Here is a 22,293-nt window from a genome sequence, read left to right as displayed (position 1 = left end):
CAATTTTTTTTAAACTACTTATTTCTCTAAATGATAATATTTTTAAAATCAGTGATTTCGTAACAATAATATTTATAAAAAAAAATCATATTTTCACAAATGATCAATTTAATAATAAAAAAAAGGGACTATGACAATGGTGACATATTTTTCAAATTTCAACTATAAAAAATATGAGTATAAGAGTATAGATGATTGGAAGAAAATTTTGTTTTATTAATTAAAATAAAATATTTATAAAAAATAATTTATGGATGAACATATAGGGAGCCACTGTTAGATTCCAAAATCTTTTCCTAAAATAGGCACCAAATGGAAAGGGATTTTTGTCAAAAAACTAAAAAATTTACTAAATTTTAAGAAATTACCAGCTATAGGCATCCGGTAGAAAAACAAGTTATAATCAGTTCTCCAAAAATATAATTATTTCAAAGCTTATTTATTAATATTATTAATATAATATTAATACAAAAATAGACACTAATTAAAAATATATATTAACATTATTATAATTATAATAAACTTCAAGACAAATAATATGGTACCCAATCGCAAGTAAAGAATTCTAAGTTATACCGTGTTTTTATTTTATTTTCTTCTGATCGCTTTTTCAAAAAGTAACTAAAATAAAAAATCATTTTCATTCTTCGATGCATAGCGTACTGTATTCCTCGCTGGGAGCAGAATCAAATAATTATAGCACTGCTATATATCTACCAACAAACCATACAGAGAAAATGCTAGTCCCTTCATTTTGCGTTTGTCCTTCATTTTGATAGTAACTGTATTTAATTTTTTTAAAATTTTTTTTATTTAATTATTTATCTTAAAAATTTTAATGCATAAAAAAATATAAATTTTATTATTTATTTTATATCTTATTATTTCTTTTCATGTGGATCAGATTTTTTTTAATAAATAATTTAATACGTAAAATATTTAATTAAATATAATAAAATATAAAGTCAGATTTGAATTTAAGATTTCTATTCTGCTATTATGTAAAATTATCATTTATTTTAAAAATTTAAACTAATAGAAATAAATTTATTTTATTATTTATTTTAAATCTTAATATTTAATGATTAAAAAAATAATTTTTAATGTATTATTATATTTTTTTATTTTTTATAAATATTTAAATATGTTAAAAAAATATGAAAAATAAAAAAATAAAAATACACATTTAAGTAAGCGGTTAAATTGAACTAGCACTCTGGGCGACAGAAGCTCGACTCACCACACAGAGTATTGTTGTTGCTCAGACGTGCCATCGCGTCGCGAGTCTGCGACTTTTCAGTGTTTTCACTATAATAAAACCAAGAGCGTACGTTGTCGCCAGCGATTTGTTGTTGGTAGTGCTAACGTACATCTTGAAATGGATAATGATAGGTACCTTTCGCTCAAGTTTATCGCTTTTGGTTTTTGGTTTTTTTTTTTTCTTTTTACATTTATATATATATAAATATTTTTAAAAAATAAAAAAAATATCTCAATATACTTAAAATCACTTAATTAAACACTAAATAAAAAAAAATTTACCAAATTATCAAATGGAGCGATACAATTAAAAAGATAAAATAGTTTTTTTCCTTCCTATTTATTTACCATTTTTTTTTTATAACAAGAGCCTTTTGAAATTCCTCCATCTGTAGGACATCTCCACAGTCCTTGTAGGACCTACTCCTGGTCTTGGTCTTTGATTTACAGACGAGCCATGATTATTTTCCACACTAAAAATGCCTAAAAAAAAAAGACAAGTGGATATGGACCTCTTCATGCACTTTATTATTAACACAATCATTTCTTTCAAGCCAACATATTATTATGCACCTTCGAATTGGAATTCGAACTAGGCGGTTCATGAAAAGGAAAAGGTGGGTGGGTAACAAGATTTCAAGAAGAGAACCAGGGAGAGTTACAAAAAACTCCTTCAATATTACAAATTATTAATTTTATTTTTTGTTTTATTTTTTTAAAACTAATCGAGTTCTTCTATTTATTATCTATACACCACATATTTAATAAAAAAAAATAACATATAATGTATGGTATGAAAATGAAAAATCAAAATTTTTTTGATAGTTATATCTCTCGTTATATATATAATAAAAAAAAAGAGAAAATTTGTGTTATATTAACTAATTAAAAAATAATTTCGATCAGAGGAGTACACGCCCTAGTAAATCAAGTATTAACTAGCTCGTATGTCTTTCTTGCCAAACGATAGAAATAGTAAGAACTAGTTTTGTTATATAGATGACAAGAAATTAGATGAAATGAAAAATTTGTAAATAATAATAAAATATTTTATAAATAATAATTAAATAATTTGAGTTAAGATTTTTATATGTGATTTTGAAAATTAGAGAGAAAATTTAAAGTTAAAAGAATGTTAGAAAATAATTTTTTACTTCTATTTTATGAATTGAAAAAATTAAATTATTTTTTTTATTACGTTTGAAAGTTTGTGAAAGTTAAAATTATTTGATAAAAATATTAAAAATTAAAAAATATTTATATTTAAATGATATTTAGGTAGTGAGATGGAGATGAAATGATGACCGATATGCTTTGGACGATGCGGACCACGCATGAAATTAAACCATTAACCTACAGCTTTATCGTACATCTGAAGACTGAAAACTGCAAAAGCTTGTTATAAAAAAAGTGTTGCGTGTACGTAGTAAATAAATGGAGTAAATGTGTTTCTTTTTCATCAATTTCTTTGACCTCGACAGAGTAGTAGTATTACAACATCATCTTTTCTCCTTACACGCGTCCTTTGGATTTCTGTTTCTTGTTGTTTTCGAAAATGGAAAAAGATGAGATGAATTAAATTAAAATTAAAATTAAAAAATTAAAAAATATATTATTAAAATATATTTTTTAATATTATTTTTATTTTAAATTTAAAAAAGTTAAATTATTTATTTTATTTTATATTAAAAATTAAAAAAATTATAATAATTAAATAAAATAAAATATTTTCCAAAAACATACAAGGCCATAGTTGAAGCTGAGCCACATGTTTCTTATCGAGAAAGGATCTAACTTTTCAGAGAAGAATCGATGACATCCTCACATGCACGCACCTTGTCTTCTCTTTCTCTTTTTCTATCACGTTTCAATTCGCTCCTTTCAAGCGTCAGGTAATTCGTACCACAAATATATGGTCTCGATTGGTCCCATCGTTTCTGCGACGTGATAATGTAGGCCACCAGCATATATTTAACATTGTTCCTGAAATAGTAAATAATCGTTACTTTTAGTTGAAGATTTTTCCACATCTTCTGGCTCGCAACGCATACAACAGTTGCAGATATCAATGCTGGTATATGCGCACATGTTGGTTCTGGTAATTTGTATGTTAGAATATCTTCGATATTTTTAAATATTTATTTTTTAAATATTAATTAAATATTAAATTTTTTATCTAATAATTATTTAATAATTATACTTTTTTTAAACTATTAGACAAACATAAAAAAATAATACAATTTTTCTAAATTTTAAAATAAAAATTATATTCAAACAATTTTTAAAATTTATAATATTTCTATTTAATTTTTTCTGATTTTTCAAAACTAATAAAATATTTTAATTTGAACTATTTAAATCGTGTAATTTAAGATGAAAACACTGTTGTGGAAAAAAGTGTTTAATTAATTTCAAAAAGATGAATTGACATGCAATAAATTATCTTTGGAATTTTCTTAGGAGAGAAAAATATATATATTATTTCTTAGGAGAGATACTTGCAAGATCAATAATACCAAGCAATATGGTCCTCAGATTTGGTGATGAGATGTAGGACCATGCATGGCAATTATCCCCCATCTTTAATTAATTTCAAAAAGACGAATTGACATGCAATAAATTATCTTTGGAATTTTCTTAGGAGAGAAAAAAAAAAATATATATATATATATATATATTATCTGGGGGAGCGGGACTTGCTATGCCAGAAAAAGAAGGCAACCAACTGACAACGACGGAATTTAATCCTGTTTTCACAAGCTCCGCTTAAGAACGTGCCACGTGCAAACACTTTTGTTTTTTAGATCCCATATCTATTCAAATGAATAAGGAAACGTGTAACACGTGAGAGCAAATTAAAGAGAGTTCTAGACGTGCATGCCAACTTTGCTTACAGGTACATCTTGTTCAGACGGTAAAAGCAAATTAAAAAGAAAATAAAGGTTGTGAAATTTATTAGTTTTCTTTTCTTTCTAACGTTAGCTCCTTTTCTTTAATTTGCAGTCAATAGATTAAAGAGGACCCATTCATTTTCAAAAACAATTACAACGCATTTTACAGATATTTTACTGATCAATAAGTAAACATTGTCATTTTCAAGTTAAATAAGGGTATTTAAAAGGCAAAAATTATTTTCGGGCTTTTTTTTTACACAACAATCATTTAAGATTTTTTAAGTACTACAACTATATCTTAAAAAGACGAGTATGCAACATGGACAGTACTTGAGATAGACTAGGCAATCTTTAATAATTATCTTTTCTAAGGACAATTATTCAAATAATCATCAATATTGCTCGCACGTTTTAAAAGATCATCATTAATTCCTCCTCACTAGGGATATTGATCTTCAAATTTGTGCGATTATGTAGCGGTATATACAATAAGAGAAGTGCTACAACCATGCATAAAAAGATCACATTAAAGTAAACTAACAAATTGATATGATTTCATATAATATGTTAGATCTATTTTATTATAGAAGTAACTTTACAATCTAATGTACTACATCAAGCTGTGTTAATTTATGAATTTATTTTTATGAAATCTCTTAATTATTTGCAAAAGTATGTATTTCTCATACAATAAAGATATTAGAGAATTTTTATATCCATGATATATGAGTTATTCGTGTCCACGTGCAAGTATGTCTGAAGGATTGGAGACTGAAATTAATTAGGAGTTTAAAACATACATGTTATATATGTTATGAGTTTTGTTACTCATTATCCTCACAAACTACACACCCTATTTATTTTTTTATTTTATTTTTATTTTTTTAAATGTTTTTGGTTTTATTCTTCCTAAATTAATTGAATTCTTCTACTCATCATCCATACACTATACATTTAGTAAGAGAAAAAAAATAAAAATTATGTGTGGTGTGTGGTGTGGGTGTGTAATGTGAGGATGATGAGTATAATTTTTTATATGTTATATATAGAGCCCTTCTACTCTCTATCCATACACCACACACCACATTTAATTTTTTTTTATTCTTGTTAAACTAAAGTGATTCTTCTACTGATCATGCATACACCAGACATTTGATATAAAAGAAAAAAATATGTATAGTGTGTGAGGTAGGAATGATAAGTAGTATTTCTCATACATACATACATACATATATATATATATATATATAAAACAATTTTATATTTCCTCTACCTATTTTTTTCCTAACCCTGCTTAGCCGGTTTGTATCTTCAATATTCAACAATAGGTTGCAAACTAAAATAGTCGTGACACTCTTTATTAAGAGTACTTAGCTGTCAAGATTATATCGTCTTATATGTTTTTCATTTATCTAATTAAGTATAAGTAGTAGGGGTGGGCTTCAACTTCGACGTAGTTGAAAAGCCCACCTCCAATGACTGGAGTTGGAGGTAATTTCAAACTCCGACTCCAACTCCGATCGGAGTTGCTGGAGTCAAAGTTAGAGGGTCAAAGCTATGAGAGAGAGAGAGAGAGAGAAGAGGTAGATGGCTTAGTCGGCACATTTGTGACGTGCATCCTCAACGCTGCCAAAGGCCCAAAGCCACCGTGCATTTGTCCGTCAGGAAGACGCCTTGACAAAAACAAAAATTGAAAACTGAAAACGGAGGAGATGAAGAGTGGAGAATTACAGATTGAATACTTATATATGTACACAATAACCAAAAACAATCAATTCGTTGATGAAAATGAGGCAGCGGTGGGGATTTGTATAGCATGAGTCTTGAGAATACGCAAAATATTGCTTCTAATAATGCTCTTGACCTGAGTGATACCATGAGTGTCACGAAAAATCACACCAATCTGGGACAGCGTCAGACCCTTGTAAGAGAGTTTAGGTTTTTTATGGGGACGTCTTAAAAAGAGATCTTAAGCCAACTCGACAGAGTTCTTTTGTAGAGCAGAGCAAAGGTCGAGATACCCTTACTGGAATCATATCACAAAAATCAATTTGATTTTGCCAAGGCTAAAAAGAGAGGCAATATGGAGAGAGAGAGAGAGAGAGAGAGAGAGAGAGAGAGAGAGAGAGAGAGAGAGAGAGAGACCCACAACTATGCATACGACCCATTGTGGCAGTGAAAAAGTGGAGGTGTCGTTGCTTTTGTTCCTTTGCTTAGACCAGTTGTAGCAAACTCTAGGGATCTTTTGAAACATGAAGTAAATGAGATTTATTTATGAGTATATTAAACGAAAAAAAAAACCCAAAACGAAGATGAATTTTGAATCCAAAGCAAATAAAGCAAACGTGACAAACAGATTGAGATCGACACAGACTGATGTGATAGACAGACACATAGACTTAAACAGACACACAGCTAAGTAGACAAAAAATGAAGACTTTGAAGACTTAGACATTGAAAAGGAAATCACATATATATATATATATATTTTGTTTAGTCAGAGCGAATTTTTCCTCCAACTCCGACTGTTTTTTTCATAATAACTCTGACTTCAACTCTAAACATCATTTTTTTTTTACTCCAAAGGAGTCGGAATCGGAGCAGACGTCAGCCTGAATCAAAGCCGGCGAAATTTTTGCCCACCCCTAATAAGCAGACAAATATATATAAGTATATTCACGCAAATCAGTATATTATTTTCTGAAAATTTCATGTAACGTTTTGAATGAGTATGATCGATCATCTTTTATTGCTTTGGTCGGTCTTCGCTTCAATTAGTTGGAAGATGGAACTTTCATTTTTTCCTTTCGCTATATATATATATATATTAATTAATTAATTAATTACCACAATAAAAAAATTACTTATTTGTGGTTAGTTATTTTCTACAAAATAACTATTTTCTATCAAAATAAGTTTATTTTCATCGTAAAAAGTTATTATCATAACAAATAATTCATTATAAATATTCATTTTTCTTGTCATACATATACTAGAGTACTACTCATGTTCATATCTTACAAATAAAGTTCAACTTCTATTTTCTTATCTCCAATGGCTTATTCATGTCCATGGGGAATGCATTTGACTTTAACTTGTCCACGAGGATCATGGACATGCCGCGTGATTTTTTTTATCATTTGAAGGCTAAATATTTAGGTTTGGTTTGGATAGTGAAACTTTTATCTTATTTTATTTTAATATTTAAATATCATAAATATAGATAGTTTTTAATTTTAAATTTTAAATTTTATTATTTAATTATTATTTAATTATTATAATTTTTTTAAACTTCTAAATAAAATACAAAAAAATTATTAAATTTTTTCAAACTTTAAAATAAAAGTTATATTATAAAAAATTTTTATTTTATAATATTTTTATTCAATTTTATTATTTCTCATTTTTTAAAATTTTATAAAATATTTTAATTCAAATTATTTTATTATTATTTAAAATTTATTTTATTATTATTTACAGATTATATTATCTTATTTTATTATCTAAAGGAGGCCTTAAATTCCGATCAATTTGGCACTCAAGAAAAATAAAATAAAATAAGGGAAAAGGTTACACATGCGGATAATTCTTTGCGAATACCGATAAAGGAATATAGTCACTGAATCTTATCCATAGTCTTATCTAGCTAGTGTGTGTTTTCATTTTTCGGGTTTTTTTTTTCTTTTTTTTTGGCGTTTTCTTTCGACATTACTCGGAATTGGGACCAAACCCTGTGAACGACACTCGTCGCGTACGCTGAGTAGTACTAATTTGGACGTGGAAAAATGTAGAAGTGGCACACCATTTCTATATATGTATATATACATACATACATATATATATATATACATACTAGTAAGGGCACAACGTGCAATGCACGTGTACCCAGTTGCATTGCACGTTGTCCCCAGTTGCCGACCGCATGCCGATTTATCCTGTTATGTCATTCTCATTTTATGCAAATTTTATATAATGATTTTCAGATTATGAGATATCAATGAATATTGAAGATTTTTTTCCCCTCCTAAATATGAGATTTTTCAAGTTTTAAATGCTCCCAACAAAAAAAAAAAAAGTAATGTCAGTTACCGTTATAAGTTATGTAAAATCAAGCATTATTTTTTAAAAAAGTAAATTTATTATTTAGAAATTATTTTATTTTATGTAAATCTTATATTTAAGTTACGTTTTAAAAATAATATGTAGTGCTTGCACAATTTATAATTGTAAATATCATATATAAAGAAAATAAGTAGGTACTAATGGTTACCAAGATGGAAATATTTTAGTAACAAAAGAATTATATAAAAGTAAATTATAAACTTGTGTGGGTTGATATAATAAGTGTGATTGTAAAGTTAATTTTATTATAAAATAAATTTAAAGAATACCATAAAAGCAAGTCAATTTATGAAGTTACTTTTAAGTAACATTTATGGTATGGAATGCTTTTTTGCCAAAAGGAGACAAGAAATAAAAAATAGAGAAGAAAGGATGCGAAATGATAAGAATCTACATGTTTAGGTGTCATTTAAATTGTGAATTGAGATGAGATGAATTGAGATAAAAATTAAAAGTTGAATAAAATATTATTTTTTAATAATATCAATGTTTTGATATTTGAAAAAGTTAAATCGCTTAATATATTTTATGTGAGAAATTAAAAAAATTGTAATGATGAGATAAGATGAGATGAAACACTTATAAAAAAATAATATTAATTTTCAGTGGAGGCCCCAGTCCCGATGCGAGACCCTTTCTTTAGGTTGCTCTAGCTGTCATAAGAACTGATGAGAGATAACTATTTAATAATTATTATAAATTTGTTTATAAAATATTATTAATTGTATTTAATATTTTATTATGATTTTAAATTGAGAAATAAATAATTATTTTATTCAAATAAATGTACAAAAATTGTTTAATAAATATCTTTACAAAAATTTTACCCGCCACTTGGACCCATCTCGTGTCGTGTATAAAATAAAAGAGGGATCGCCAATAAGGAGCTCAAAAGCTGTTAGGATCAAAAGCTCAATTCTCGTTATTTTATTTTCTAAAATAATTTAAAAAGCTTTTTATTTAAACATTTTCAAATGACATTTATATATTTGTGACATTGATTGAGTTTGATATGTCCATTTATGATTTACGAAATAGTATCATATATTCAGAATTAGATACTTCGGTGTGTATTTGTCCAAAAAAGGTCATATTTATAAATTATATATCCTAAAGAAAAGTTAAAATATGTTTAATTTTACAAAATACAATTATATAATGTCTAATTCATTTAGAAAAATATATCGATAATAAGGTCGAGCATGACGGCATCGTTGGGGGCCGCATGGCCACTGTCAATGCCTTCGGCCAGACGGCGATGGCATTCCCTCATCTTCCACCAACAATAGGAATGACCATCATTCTCTGAGCGTTGACCTCAGCTTCGTCGCTTCTGATAGCCTTGCAAGAACCGAAGGTAAGTCGTGTTTCATTTCTCTCTCTGATCTAACTTCTCGCATAGTATATCAAGCTCGAGGGCTTCCTTCGCGGCTCCATCGCCACATCTAGAGCTGCACCACTGGCTCACTTTTTTACCGAGACTCCCATGGTTGTGCATGTGTCGAAGAGACAAAACCGTCAAATGAGAAACACAATAGGGTAAAATTGTGAAGCATAACAGAAGATGAAACAACACTATTGCCTCATGCAGAACAAAGGATAACAACTAGAAAATGAATCTGATTTTATACTCAAAATGAGTCGATTCAAGTGGTGATGAAAAGGATAACATCTGGAAAAGAATTTGGCAAAAGCAGAATAGGATAAGAACTGGAAAAGAATGCGCAGAATAAGATAAGAATTGGAAAATAATGCGGTGATGAAAGGATAACATCTAGAAAAGAATTTGATAGATGTAGAAAAATGGTCATGTAGAAAATCCTTTAAGAGCTGAATTTCTAGCAAATTAATACTAGCTAGTAGTACATTATCTACATATACTAGCAGTGTCATGAAAGATGTTGCAGATTTCTTGATGAGTAAGGAACAATCAGAATTGCCTTGAATAAAGCCATAGCTGAGAAGGACAGTAGACAGTTTTTTCAAACCATTGTCTAGAAGCCTGCTTGAGGCCATAAAGGTTTTTTAAAAGTCTGCAAATTTTGCTATCTTGGTTAGTCAAGCCAGGGGCAACTCCATATAGACCTCCTCATGCAATTCACCATATAAAAATGCATTGTTTACATCTAGTTGGTGAATGTGCCAATTTTTAATTGCAGCAACAACAAGCAATAGTCGAATAGAAGTTATCTTATCTACAGGAGAGAATGTGTCAAAAAAATCTAATCGTTCTTGCTGAGTATAGCCTTTTGCCATTAATTTGGCAAATTGTCTTTCTATGGTTCCATCTACTTTATATTTAACTCGAAACATCCATTTACAAGCAATGGTCTATTTAGTTTTAGGAAGAGTAACAAGCTCCTGGGTTTTTTTCATTTCTAAAGCATCAAGTTCATTTTTCTTAGCTTTTTACCATTCTGGAAATTTAGCAACCTGTTTTTAAGTTTTGGGTTCTAGACAATTTAAGATAGAGGCAAGAAAAGCTATATGGGATGCTCATTATCTACTAGTAGATAGGGAAGAAGAAATGGAATTGAAATTACCTTTGGTAGAACAATCAATAGAAGAAGTGGAGGGACCTGCATCTGAAGAAACATTGCTAGAATATTAGTCCTACAAAAAAGTAGGTGTTTGTCTAACTCAAGAAGATTTTATGATATGTGGACTATTGGTAAGATTAATTTGAGGCCGAGGCATGTCCTGGTCAGTTTTTGGAACATGTTCATCAACAGGGAAAATTGATGATGCACTTTGCTTGGTAATAGCAGTTAATAGGAGTAGAATAACTACTATATGAAGTTTCTGATGGAGGAAATAGAAAAGAATGATAATGAGAATTAATTGGAACAACTGTGAATTGAAAGATATTTTCATGGAATACAACATTCTTAGAAATGAACACTTCATTGGTGTTAAGGTCCATCACTTTGTAACCTTTAACATTAGAAGGGTAACAAGAAAAATACACTCTGTAGCTCTTGGATCAAATTTTTGTCCGTGATGTTGAAGTGTAGAGGCAAAACAAAGACAACTAAAAACCTTGAGGTGAGAAAAATTGGTTATTTTGTTGAAAAGCATTTCATAATGTGTTTTATTTTAAACAAGTGGAGTGGAGATTCTATTTATTATATGTGCTGCAGCTAATAAACAGCCACTCCAAAAAGACAAAGGAATATTGGCTTGAAACATTAAGGCTCAAGATGTACTAAGTAAATGTTGATATTTCATTTCAACTACTCCATCTTGCCGTGGAGTTTTTACACAATTCTTTTGATGTAAAATTCCATTTTCATGATAGAAATCAGTAAGAAAAAATTATGGTCCATTATTTGATCTTACAATTTTTACAGATGTGTTAAATTGTGTATTTATCATTTTGCAAAAGTTTTTGAGTATAAGTGATACTTCAAATTTAGCTTTAAGCATATAAACCCAAGTACAACGTGTAAAGTCATCATCAATTGTTAAGAAAAATTTATAACCCGAGTAAGAAACAGTTGCAAATGGACCTCAGATATCAAAATGAATCAAATCAAAAATTTTATTAGAGCTGCTATGAGATACAGAAAAAGACAGCTTTCTTTGCTTTGCCAAATGACATATGTCATAGGCATTTTGACAATCAATAGAAATAGAAGGATCTAACTATTTAAGAGAAGATAGTCTAGAAGAAGATACATGGCCTAATCCTGCAATGCCAAATATCTAGTGGTTTTTGTAAAACAGTTGAAATAAAAGGGACTGAGTTAGACTTAAAAGTAGTGCAGGAAGAAGCTTGGGAAAAAGCTTGTGACAAATTATAGAGCCCTTGTTTCTCAATTGAAATCCCAATCATCTTCTTCAATGATTGGTCCTATAAAAGGCAATAAGAACCAAAGAAAGATAAGCAAATGTTAGAATATTTAATTAGCTTAGAAACGGATAGAAGATTAAAAGAGAATGAAGGTACACATTGGACATTTGATAAGAAAAATTGATTAGAAAGACAAATGGTGCCAATGTGTGTGGTTGGTACAATATGACCATTAGGTAGATTTATAGAAGCATTGATATGTTTGGGAGGAGAACAATACAAAAGTGGTGAATAGATCATATGATCTGTTGCATCAGTGTCGAGAATCCAAGAATAATTGGACTTTGGAATAAATGAGGCAAAATTGCAAGAGACTTTACCAGATTGAGAAGAAGTAACAAGATTACAGGCTGGTGGAACACTCTAAGTATTTGGAGAAGGCATAGAGGAATTAGCAAGTGTTCAGAGTTTATTAAATTCTTTAGTGGTTAAAGAAAAACTTTGTTGCTCATTACTATTTTGATTGTAAACCTCATCAGTTGAAATGACAGGATGTGCAATAGAGTAATTCATTTTTCCTTTTGGTCCAATCCACCCATGAGGATACCCATAAAGTTGAAAACACTTGTCAATAGTGTATCCATTGTATCCACAATGTGACAATGAAGAGAAGACTTCTTAGATTTTTCTTTTGAAAATCTATACTAATATGCTGTTGGATTCGACTGCTTGACCATTAAGGCATGAGTTTCATGAGAAACTAAGTTTGTGAGTTGCCTTTGACTCTCTTCTTGAAACAACAGAGAAAATACTTTGGCCATACTAGGTAATGGAACAACAAGAAGCAATTGACTCCTAACAGATGCATATTAGTCATTCAAGCCAACAAAAAATTTTAGAACATAATCAGATTGTTGTCTTTGTAGCAATAAAGTAAAAAGATCACAAGTGCAACTAGACATTTTTTCATAAGTACAAGTTAGAAATGGACGATAGCTAACATATTCATCTCAGAGTGATTTGAAGGCATTGAAATATTCAATAACAGAAGAAGAACCTTGATTTATGCACCTTAAAGATTTATGAAGATGAAAGACTCTTGGTCTATCACTTCACTTCAACAGACTATTTCTAATTTCTTTAGAAATGAAATTTATTAGTCAAGAAAGTACCAAATTGTTTGCGCGCGGCCAAGCTGTGTGAGCAACAGCATGAGGGTTGATTGAGCCATTGACGAACACCACTTTATTCTTGACAGTCAAAACTATGATGATGAATCGGCTCCAAGCTACGTAATTGTCTCCATTAAAAATCTTTGAGACTAAGAGAGCACCAGAGTTATCACTCGGATGAATGTAATAGGGACTGTAAGAAAACACGATATTTTTGTAGAAATGTGTAAGGAATCACTACAAGGTCTTGAGAAAGATATTGTAATGCAGAAAGAAATGATCGAAAAGAGATAAAGCAAGTTCTAGAAAAGAAAAATTTTGTAGAAAAATTTTTGAATTTGATACCATGTTAAGAACTGGATAAAAGCATAAGGGAAACTTGAGAACAGAGAAGGAAATGAAATTTGTACTGAATTGTATTGAATGAATTGATATCGTTACAAGTAGCTTTGCATTGTATTTATACTTAAGTACTGAAAATAACAGAAATAACGGATAATAGAATGTGATTAATGCTTATTATCTAGTTTGACTTTTTCTTCTTTGGACTTTAATTTCATATTTTCTATATGTAAGGCTATACTCCAACATATCTCTCTCTCTCTCTCTCTCTCTCAATATTAACTGCATGGCATGATTTTTTTCAAGCTAGCTCCCCGAATCTCTTTAATTCATGTTTCAAAAGTTTGTCCTCGGTAAACTTGGACGTTTCCCAATGATATTTGTTCATGTATTCTAGGTGGGAAATCATCATCTTCCATATCACACACAATACATTTATTTTTTTTTTATCAAATGTGTGGTATATGGATGATAAGTACAAAAATTCAATTAGTTTAAGAATGATAGAATTAAAAAATTAAAAAACAATTATAGTGTATGGTGTATAAAGATAATGAGTAATAAAGTTCTTCTGACACGTAGCGCAATATCAGCACTCTTGGTGGCGTTTTGTCGAGGATCGATAAACTAACTTTAAAAACAACATTGCCCACCTTATATGTAAGGACTAAGGTCCGGTTTGAATGGTAGGAATATATGAGATGATTTTAGATGAAAATTAAATAAAATATTGTTAAAATATTATTTTTTAATGTTATTATTGTTTTGTGATTTGAAAATTTTGAATTGTTTATTATATTTTGTACGAAAATTTGAGAAAGTTGTAATGATGAAATGAGATGAGATAAAACACTTTCACTATCTAAACGGAACCGAAGGGGATTTCATCATTTCTTTTTTTTTTTCTTGGTAGGATTTCAACATTTCATTCATCCATAGAGTACTGCTACAGCCACACGAGATGAGTCTCGATAAGGGCAAAAAAAAAATTTTAATTTTAATTTAATTTTTTATTCATTTTTTTATTTATTTAATATTTTTTTAAAAAAAATTCGCAACATCATTAAAAAATATTTACTTAATCATTAAATAAATAAAAAATTTGTTAGACCCAATCGGTACCCAACTTTTTTCTTCATCCATAACCTTAGCTGAGCTCTATATGGGTCTTACGTACATGTTTCACTATAGACACAAAGGGATCCCACACACTGACGTGGCACACTTACTTTTAAGTGTGCCACGTTTCTTTATTTTTTTTTTCCTTGTTTTTTTTTCTCCTCTCGTGCGAGCCCCCTCCCCCTTTCCCTCTCTGTCTCGGCCCATCTCCACCGTTCGTGTCACCACCATGGTGGTCAGGGACCAGCTCAGGGTTGGCAGATGGAAACGGGCCGAGACAAAGAGGGAAAGGAGGAGGAGGAGAGGGGCTCGTGCACTATCATGAGTGGGAGTGTTAGGGATCTCGGTCAAGTCCCTAAACACTATGATCTCCACGCCAATGGTGACCTTGTGATGACCGAACCTCCGTTCCTCTCTTGCTTGATTCTCGATCAATGGTGGCCAAGATGACCACTTAAGTATGGTGAAGTTAAGTGTTTAGGCTAGAATGGGTGTATGGAGTGGTGGAAAAGGTTGGGAAAGTGTATGGCTACTTTGGTGAGAAGTGGTGCACGGGAAAGGAAGGAATTAGGGTTGGCACCACTTGAGATTAGGGTTTAGGGTTAGAAGATGATGATGGACGGCTAGGGTTTGTGTTTAGGGTTTTGGAATTAGGGTAAGGATGTGGTCAGCTAGGGTTGGCTGAACAAGGCTAGAGAGTGATTCTAGGAAGTTCTTCCTAAAATCTAGGAACTCAATTTGAAAAGGACTTGGCCAAGTATGGTGAAGTGTTTGGGTCAACTATGGTTCTTAAATTATAGTAATACTAGTTTGGCAAGTGGAGTGGGCAGTTAGGTCAAGTCCAAATAAAGCAAGTAGTAGCCGAATAGGACTTTGCACCAAGGGAAAAGTGTGTTTCGGCTAGGCTAGGATTTGAAGAGGCAAATTAAATATGGAAAGCTGACAAACAATGTGTTGGTCGACTTTTATGGCTTGTATGGATTGGAAAAGCAAACTTATAAAGAACATCAAGAACTTAAGGAAGAACACTCAAGAACAATGGCAATAATACTTATGAACTTGAATGAACAAAAGAATAACAATGATAATTCAACACTTGATTCACGAATTGCACAAGAATTGAATAAATCTCATATATTGATGAACACAACTTGGATTCATGAATTTCACCAAGTTGCAAAAACAAGATAAATGAATCACACTTATTCAAAGAATTGCAAAGTGTAATTCTCTTTTTGGGATTCACGAATTTCACCCAAAAAGTCCAAATGCAAAGGCACCGTTTATGATCTCTCAAACAATAGTCTTCCCTTTAGAAAATTTGCCAAAAGATGTAAAAGAAATGACTAATGGGTCCTATTTATAAGAGTTGCAAGTTGGAAACTCCCAATAGGTCTCTTGGAAATAAATAATAATTAAATAAATAAAAAAGCAATAAGATAGTGGTATAGACCACTCTTGGTCGTGACATGCATGGGCCCATGGTGGGCTAAGTGGTTGCATGTTAGTCTTCGGGCTGGTCCATGGTTAGGTGGTGCGGCATGACTTGCTGATGGTGAGCCATGTGGGTGCACTGCATGACCCAGGCTAGTGGCCTAGGCACTGGCTGCAAGGAATGGGCTGGAGCCATACGCTAGATGGCATGCCTGGTGGGCATGCCACTGACCTGCTCTGTAAGGCACGGGCTGGAGCCGTGCGCTGCATGGCATGCCACTGGCCTGCTCCGCAAGGCACGGCCTGGGGTCGTGCGCTGGATGCGACGTGCGGTAGGATGGTGGGCATGGGCATGTGCGCGCGCTGGCTGGGCTGGCCGTGCGGCGCATGGCCTTGTGGCACATGGGCGGGCGCAAGGGCCACGCAGCCCATTTGCGTGCACATGGGCTTGCGCACAGGAACTCGCATGGGCGTGCGGCACACTGTTGCGCGCAATGCCATGAGCATGGGCACTCGAAGTTGTGTTGCGCATAGCCATGCCTGCGCGCATTGCCGCGTGGCGCATGGCTGCGCGCATGGGCAGGCGCACACTAGCCTCACCAGCCCGCATGCTGGGCGCCCTTGAGTGCCATCGCGCGGGCCAAGACATGCATGCATATTGGGTGCCCCGTGCGTGTTATCCCACTAGCCAAGGCATGGTTGTGGGCTAGCCAATGTACATGTCCCCACCATGACTAGGGCATGTGCAGCATCTCTAGAGGTAACTCGACGTGGGGGTCTAACAGGGAGACACTGCTGCTTGGACCGCCGGCGGCTTCTGCCAGCCCTGAGGTGGTCCTCGACCACCATGGGGGCGACGTGAATAGTGGAGACGGGCTGAGACAGAAAGGGAAAGGGGGAGGAGGGGAGGGGCTCGCGCGCTGCCTTGAGTGGGAGACGCTGCCACTTGGACTGCTGGTGGCTTTTGCCGGCCTTGAGGTGGTCCCCGACCACTATGGCGACGAGGCGAACGGTGGAGACGGGCGGAGGGAGGAGGGAGGGGGGAGGAGGGGAGGGGAGGGGAGACGCGGAAGGGAGGAAAAAAGAAAAAGGAAAAGAAAAGAAAAGAAAAGAAAGTGGGGAGATATGGCACACTGTGAGTGTGCCACATCAGTGTGTGGGATCCCTTTGTGTCTGTAGCAGCCCTCTTCAGATATGGCAAGAGTTCTTGTATCCTCATGTTCACATATACAAATTGGAGGTGAAAACTGTGTCGTCAGTGTGGTTTTTGGGCAAAATCGACGTCGACCGATGTCTAAAAAAATGGGAGAGCCACCGATCGTAACCGACCGATGGGGAGGAGCAAACCGATCGAGGCGGTTCTCAATAGGCATCGATTCCCCTAGCAGCGATTATCTATTGAGAGAATAATGAGAGAGATTGAGAGGGAGAGAGTTGCATAGAGGAGAGAGGGAGAGAGAGAGTTAAAGAGGAAAGAGAGAAAGAGTTGCGGAATAAATTGGATTCGGAATGACGAGGCTGGGAAGAAGAAGATGCTTCTTGAAATGATGTTATTTCACTTAAGTTTAAGTGAAATTGCATCGTTTCAAACTTATGAATAGTAAATCTCTTTGTAAAATAGTGAACTTCATCGTAAAAAAAAAAAATTAAAAATTCATATTTTAAAAGTGGTTTTCACATTTTTATAAAAACTTATATAAAGTTTATATATTTAAGATATTATTTTTTAAAAAATAATTTTATTATACCTTAATGACGCGACAATTATTTACTTTGTTTGTTTCAAAGCAACGTGTAACAGCATTAGGTGTCACGTGATTTCAGCAAACGAACGGCTTGTAGGTTGGTATGTGTGGCATGAACGGGGCTTTTTTTTTATTTGGTTTATACCAAGAGTGTGGGCTTGGATTCAGATTTTTTATCTGGAGAATTACAAATGCTCTTGGCATGAAGATTTTAAACTCAAATAAAATAATAAAAAATAAGAAATTGATAGAAATAATTAAAAAAGGCCAAAATCATTAAAATAAAATTTTAATAAAAATAAAACAACAAAAATCAAAATGCAAAGAATAGACTATTTATTAAAACCAGAATATTTTTAAAAATATATATATGTGAACACGAAAAAAAAACTAAGAAACATAAAAATAAAAATAAAAATTGGTGAAGGGAATCATCCACTATTAGTATTTCTATTTTAGTTTAGATTTATTTTTTATTTTTTAATCTAAGGTTTTATTTATTCAAAATATATGCCATTTGATTTTATGGTTTTATGATTTTTTTATATATATTTTTAAATAATATTAAATATAATTATAGACAGTATAATTATTATATATTCGTTTTAAAAAAGAGTGATATTTAATATTAAAAAAAAACTAATTTTTTTTTAACTTTTTCCGAATTTTTTTTCAATGTCATAAATTGGCCGGTTCCAAGTCGCTACGATTAATCCACGTGAATTCTGCCCCCTAGATAATTATTATTAGAAGGACCCCATCTGGAAAAGAATTAGCAAAGCATACCGTTCCCCGACGGCTATAAATAAGGCCGTCTCGCGAACCGCTATTGCACAACACAAGCAAAACTGCTTAGCACTTTCCCAAACTCGAGCTTCTAAGTTCTGACCTCTCGCACTTTACACTACCAAACACTATGGCCACCCTCAAGAGTCTCCTGGCTGGGGCTCAGCCACCCGCTAAGGCTGAGCACAGCGTGCTAACCATGTCCGACGACCAGATCATGAATACAATCTATGCAACCCATGTTCACGGTGACGAGAAGTTTGATGTCGACTCTCTTTTCGCTGTTACCGAGAACATTCTTCAGCGTGCTACCCATCTCGTTGACAATGTTGTTCTGGTACATATACATATATATAGTTTCTTCCAAACACATTGTTTTACAACCGAGAAAATGTAGATGAGATGAAGTTAAATTTAGTTTAAATTGAGGCAGGCCGAGACAATGCGGTTTCTGTGGTTTTGTTTCTTTTCTTTGTTCTCCATACACTTCTTCATATTCCTCGTGATTTACTACAGGGTACCAAGACACAACAGGAGCACCTGGACGAAAAGGTGCCCAAATCCAGTTTCAATCCGCCGTCGTGCACACTGAAGGCACTTTCCTGCGAGGTGATTATAGGGAACGGCCACTTATTCCAGTAGCTCGTGGCATGACATAGGACTACGATCGATGAATGTGATGATTTTATTATATAAATGCATAAGCATTTTACACACTAACGAATCTGTAATTAATGTAGATGTCATGCAAGGCACCGGGTGAGGAGATTGCCCACAAAACAACACTGTCAATACTTAACAAACTCGCACACTATTCATGGGACGCCAAGGCAGTGCTGACACTGGCGGCCTTTGCTTTGGACTATGGGGATTTCTGGATGCTTGCCGATCTTCACTCATCGGACCAACTCGCCAAATCAGTGGGGATCCTGAAAAGAGTACCTGTTGTCTTAAAGCGCCCGGGCCTTCAAAAATATGGGAAAGCCATAGTTGAGCTGAACAATCTGATCAAGGCAACATTGGAGGTCATCGAGTCCATTTTTGAGCTGGAGAAGCTAACAGTCTATGATACAAAGGACGTACCGGCATTGGCAGGTGCCATGGACCGAATCCCTGTGGATGTCTACTGGGCTATCATAACAGTTGTAGCTTGCACCACGCAGATGTGTTGCATCACAGGGGATGAGTAAGTTTCATTCCTTCACCTTGCATATCATGTTACGCTTCCTGATCTGTTCATTTTACGGCATATGAGTACCATTGTTGCCTAATTTCAGAGGCAAGACACAGGAACTATCGCCCTTCGCTCAGAAAATCAACGTCATCCTCAATGTCCTAAGGAGGACGATAAAACTTGCCTACGAACAAATAGGTTAGCAATTATGACTGTTGATTTCATTCAGAAGCAAGCATGCTACTTCAATTGCGCGACAATGCTGACCAAAGATTCTTGTTCGTTGCAGACGTAATTGAGGCTTATAGGAAACTCAAGAAAATATTTCAAACGCCTAGCGAAGTGATGGAGGTTTTCAAGGCGCTCATTTTCCACAAAGATGCAGAGCCCAAGCTTATTGATGGTTCTACCAACAAATTGGTTAGCTCTTAAAAAAAAATCTCGAATTTCCACCAAATAGAATTCTTAATTGGTTAAAACGATATATTTGGCAAGATTTAATCATACTTATATTATTAGACTGGAATACCGAGAGGGATATATAATTCTTAGCCAAGAAAAATGAAAACTCTGAGTAGCCCAAATTTTAATTGGCCAATATCATCCCTAATAACAGGTTAGCATTAAGAACTGCAATTATATCTGGATATTTCCGATCTTCACTCCTTGATATATTTTGATATATATTCCGATACCTCGTCTAAGTAAACTGCACCGCGCACATTAGGAACTATTTTGTGTAAACTGATTTTCGTAGTTGTGTTGCACAAAAACAGGTTAGCATCGACGTGCTGAAGAAAAAGGATGTTCTGTTCTTCATTTCGAGCCTGGAAATCACCATCGAAGAGATCTCGATCCTAAAGCCAGTTTATGATGGAATAAGTAAGAAGGATCAGCATAAAATTGTATGGATTCCAATTGTGGAGCACTGGACCGATGAGCTGAGAAAGAAGTTTGAGGTGCTGCGGTCTAAGATGCCTTGGTATACAGTGCAGTACTTTTCACCTGTGGTGGGCATCAAGTTCATCAAGGAGGAGTGGAACTTCAAGAATAAGCCTATCGTCGTGGTGATAAATCCAAGAGGAAAGGTGGAACATCCGAATGCACTCCACATCATTAAGGTATGGGGAATGAAGGCCTTTCCTTTCACTAAAGAGGCAGAAGATGTTTTAGCAACTAAAGAAGATGTGATGGAAGACATCATGGTTGGCGTCAATCCAAGATCGCCTGTCGTGGTAAAGTCATTGTCACATTCTATTTAATTTTTTTCTCTTCATATTCATAGTCTGGTTAAGTTCTTACAAATATTCATCTGCAAGCTCGCACTTTTAGTAAAAAATCATAATTAATTATCTTTATAATTGCATTTGGGAGTTTGACACATCTTATTCAATCAGATCAAGGATGACAAATACATTTTCTTCTATGGAGGCAAGGACAACGAGTGGATTCAACAGTTCACCAAGAAAGCAACTGCCCTGGCCAACGATCCGGCGATAAAGGAGGCAAGGATTTCCATTGAGTTGGTTCTTCTAGGGAAAAACGAGAAAGGGCAGGACGATGTCGGCATCCTAGGGCGTTTCTGGGACAAAATGGAAAGCTTTTTCTTCTCCAAGACTGAGAAGAAGACTGAACCGGACGCTGTGACCAGGGAAATCCAAAAGTTGCTGTCTTACAAGAATGAAAGTGGATGGGCGGTGCTGAGCAAAGGGTCTAAAGTGATATTCACTGGTCATGGGACAACAGTTATGAAGGTCGTGGATGAGTTTGAAAAATGGAAGGGGTATGTGCGCGAGATTGGCTTCGAAATTATATTCAAGCAATACCATGATAAGGTTATTGAAGTGAATCGCCCTTGCTCCCGTGTTGACATTCCCCTTGGTGTCGGAAAGATCCCTGAGCATATGCATTGCCCTCACTGCCCCCGCGTCATGGAGACCTATATCAGCTTTAAGTGCTGTCATGTTGACGGTGCTCTGAACTCACTGCACTAGATATTTACCGGTGTTCGTGTTTCCCCTAAACTATGATGTTCCCTCTCTATGTTTGTTTGCTCTTATCTATATGTAATGTGTCTACAATAATTGGCTTCCTGATTACGTTGGTAATCTGACGCCAATGTTACGAGGACTATCTTTGTAGTCGTTAACGTTCGTGTTGCAATCTGATCTAGAGGCGCTTTTTTACTACTTTTCACAGCAAGTCTTTTTTTTTTCCCTTTTTTTGTAAGACATGCACTCACCGAGTAGTTCTTGACATTTATGATCATAGCATTCGAAATCAAAATCAATGATGTCCTTGAAATGTAATGATCAAGCCGATAGTGCATGTTTGAAACAACAATCAATTATTGGATAAATATTCCTCCTTGTTATATTTATTTCTTTGTAATCGAGACCTGGAATTTTTAGAAATTCTAAAGAATCTACTCGGGGATGGGTAATCAGGATTT

At 33.7% G+C, this 22,293-nt stretch overlaps 1 protein-coding gene across 1 annotated transcript; it reads left to right on the top strand.

Annotated features, from left to right (window-relative positions):
• The first annotated feature begins 18,655 nt into the window (after positions 1-18,655).
• LOC109011886 (protein SIEVE ELEMENT OCCLUSION B-like) lies at positions 18,656-22,037 on the top strand. Its single transcript, XM_018993249.2, has 7 exons — positions 18,656-19,004; positions 19,184-19,276; positions 19,408-19,853; positions 19,945-20,039; positions 20,131-20,261; positions 20,618-21,076; positions 21,239-22,037. Exons 1-7 carry the CDS (start codon positions 18,798-18,800, stop codon positions 21,833-21,835), a joined length of 2,028 nt encoding a protein of 675 aa, XP_018848794.1. The 5' UTR covers positions 18,656-18,797; the 3' UTR covers positions 21,836-22,037.
• Positions 22,038-22,293: the final 256 nt, after the last annotated feature.

This window comes from Juglans regia, chromosome 7 (assembly GCF_001411555.2).
Source record: "Juglans regia cultivar Chandler chromosome 7, Walnut 2.0, whole genome shotgun sequence".
Lineage (NCBI taxonomy): Eukaryota > Viridiplantae > Streptophyta > Magnoliopsida > Fagales > Juglandaceae > Juglans > Juglans regia.
Note: the sequence above shows the minus strand (reverse complement) of the source record. Positions and strands in the feature narration are given on the sequence as shown.

Bases quoted from the DNA above. Each gene is read 5' to 3' on its own strand.
- LOC109011886 (XM_018993249.2), top strand. From the start codon at position 18,798: ATGGCCACCCTCAAGAGTCTCCTGGCTGGGGCTCAGCCACCCGCTAAG. The intron at 19,005-19,183 runs GTACATATACAT...GATTTACTACAG, and splicing joins TCGTTGACAATGTTGTTCTG to GGTACCAAGACACAACAGGA. The intron at 19,854-19,944 runs GTAAGTTTCATT...GCCTAATTTCAG, and splicing joins TGTTGCATCACAGGGGATGA to AGGCAAGACACAGGAACTAT.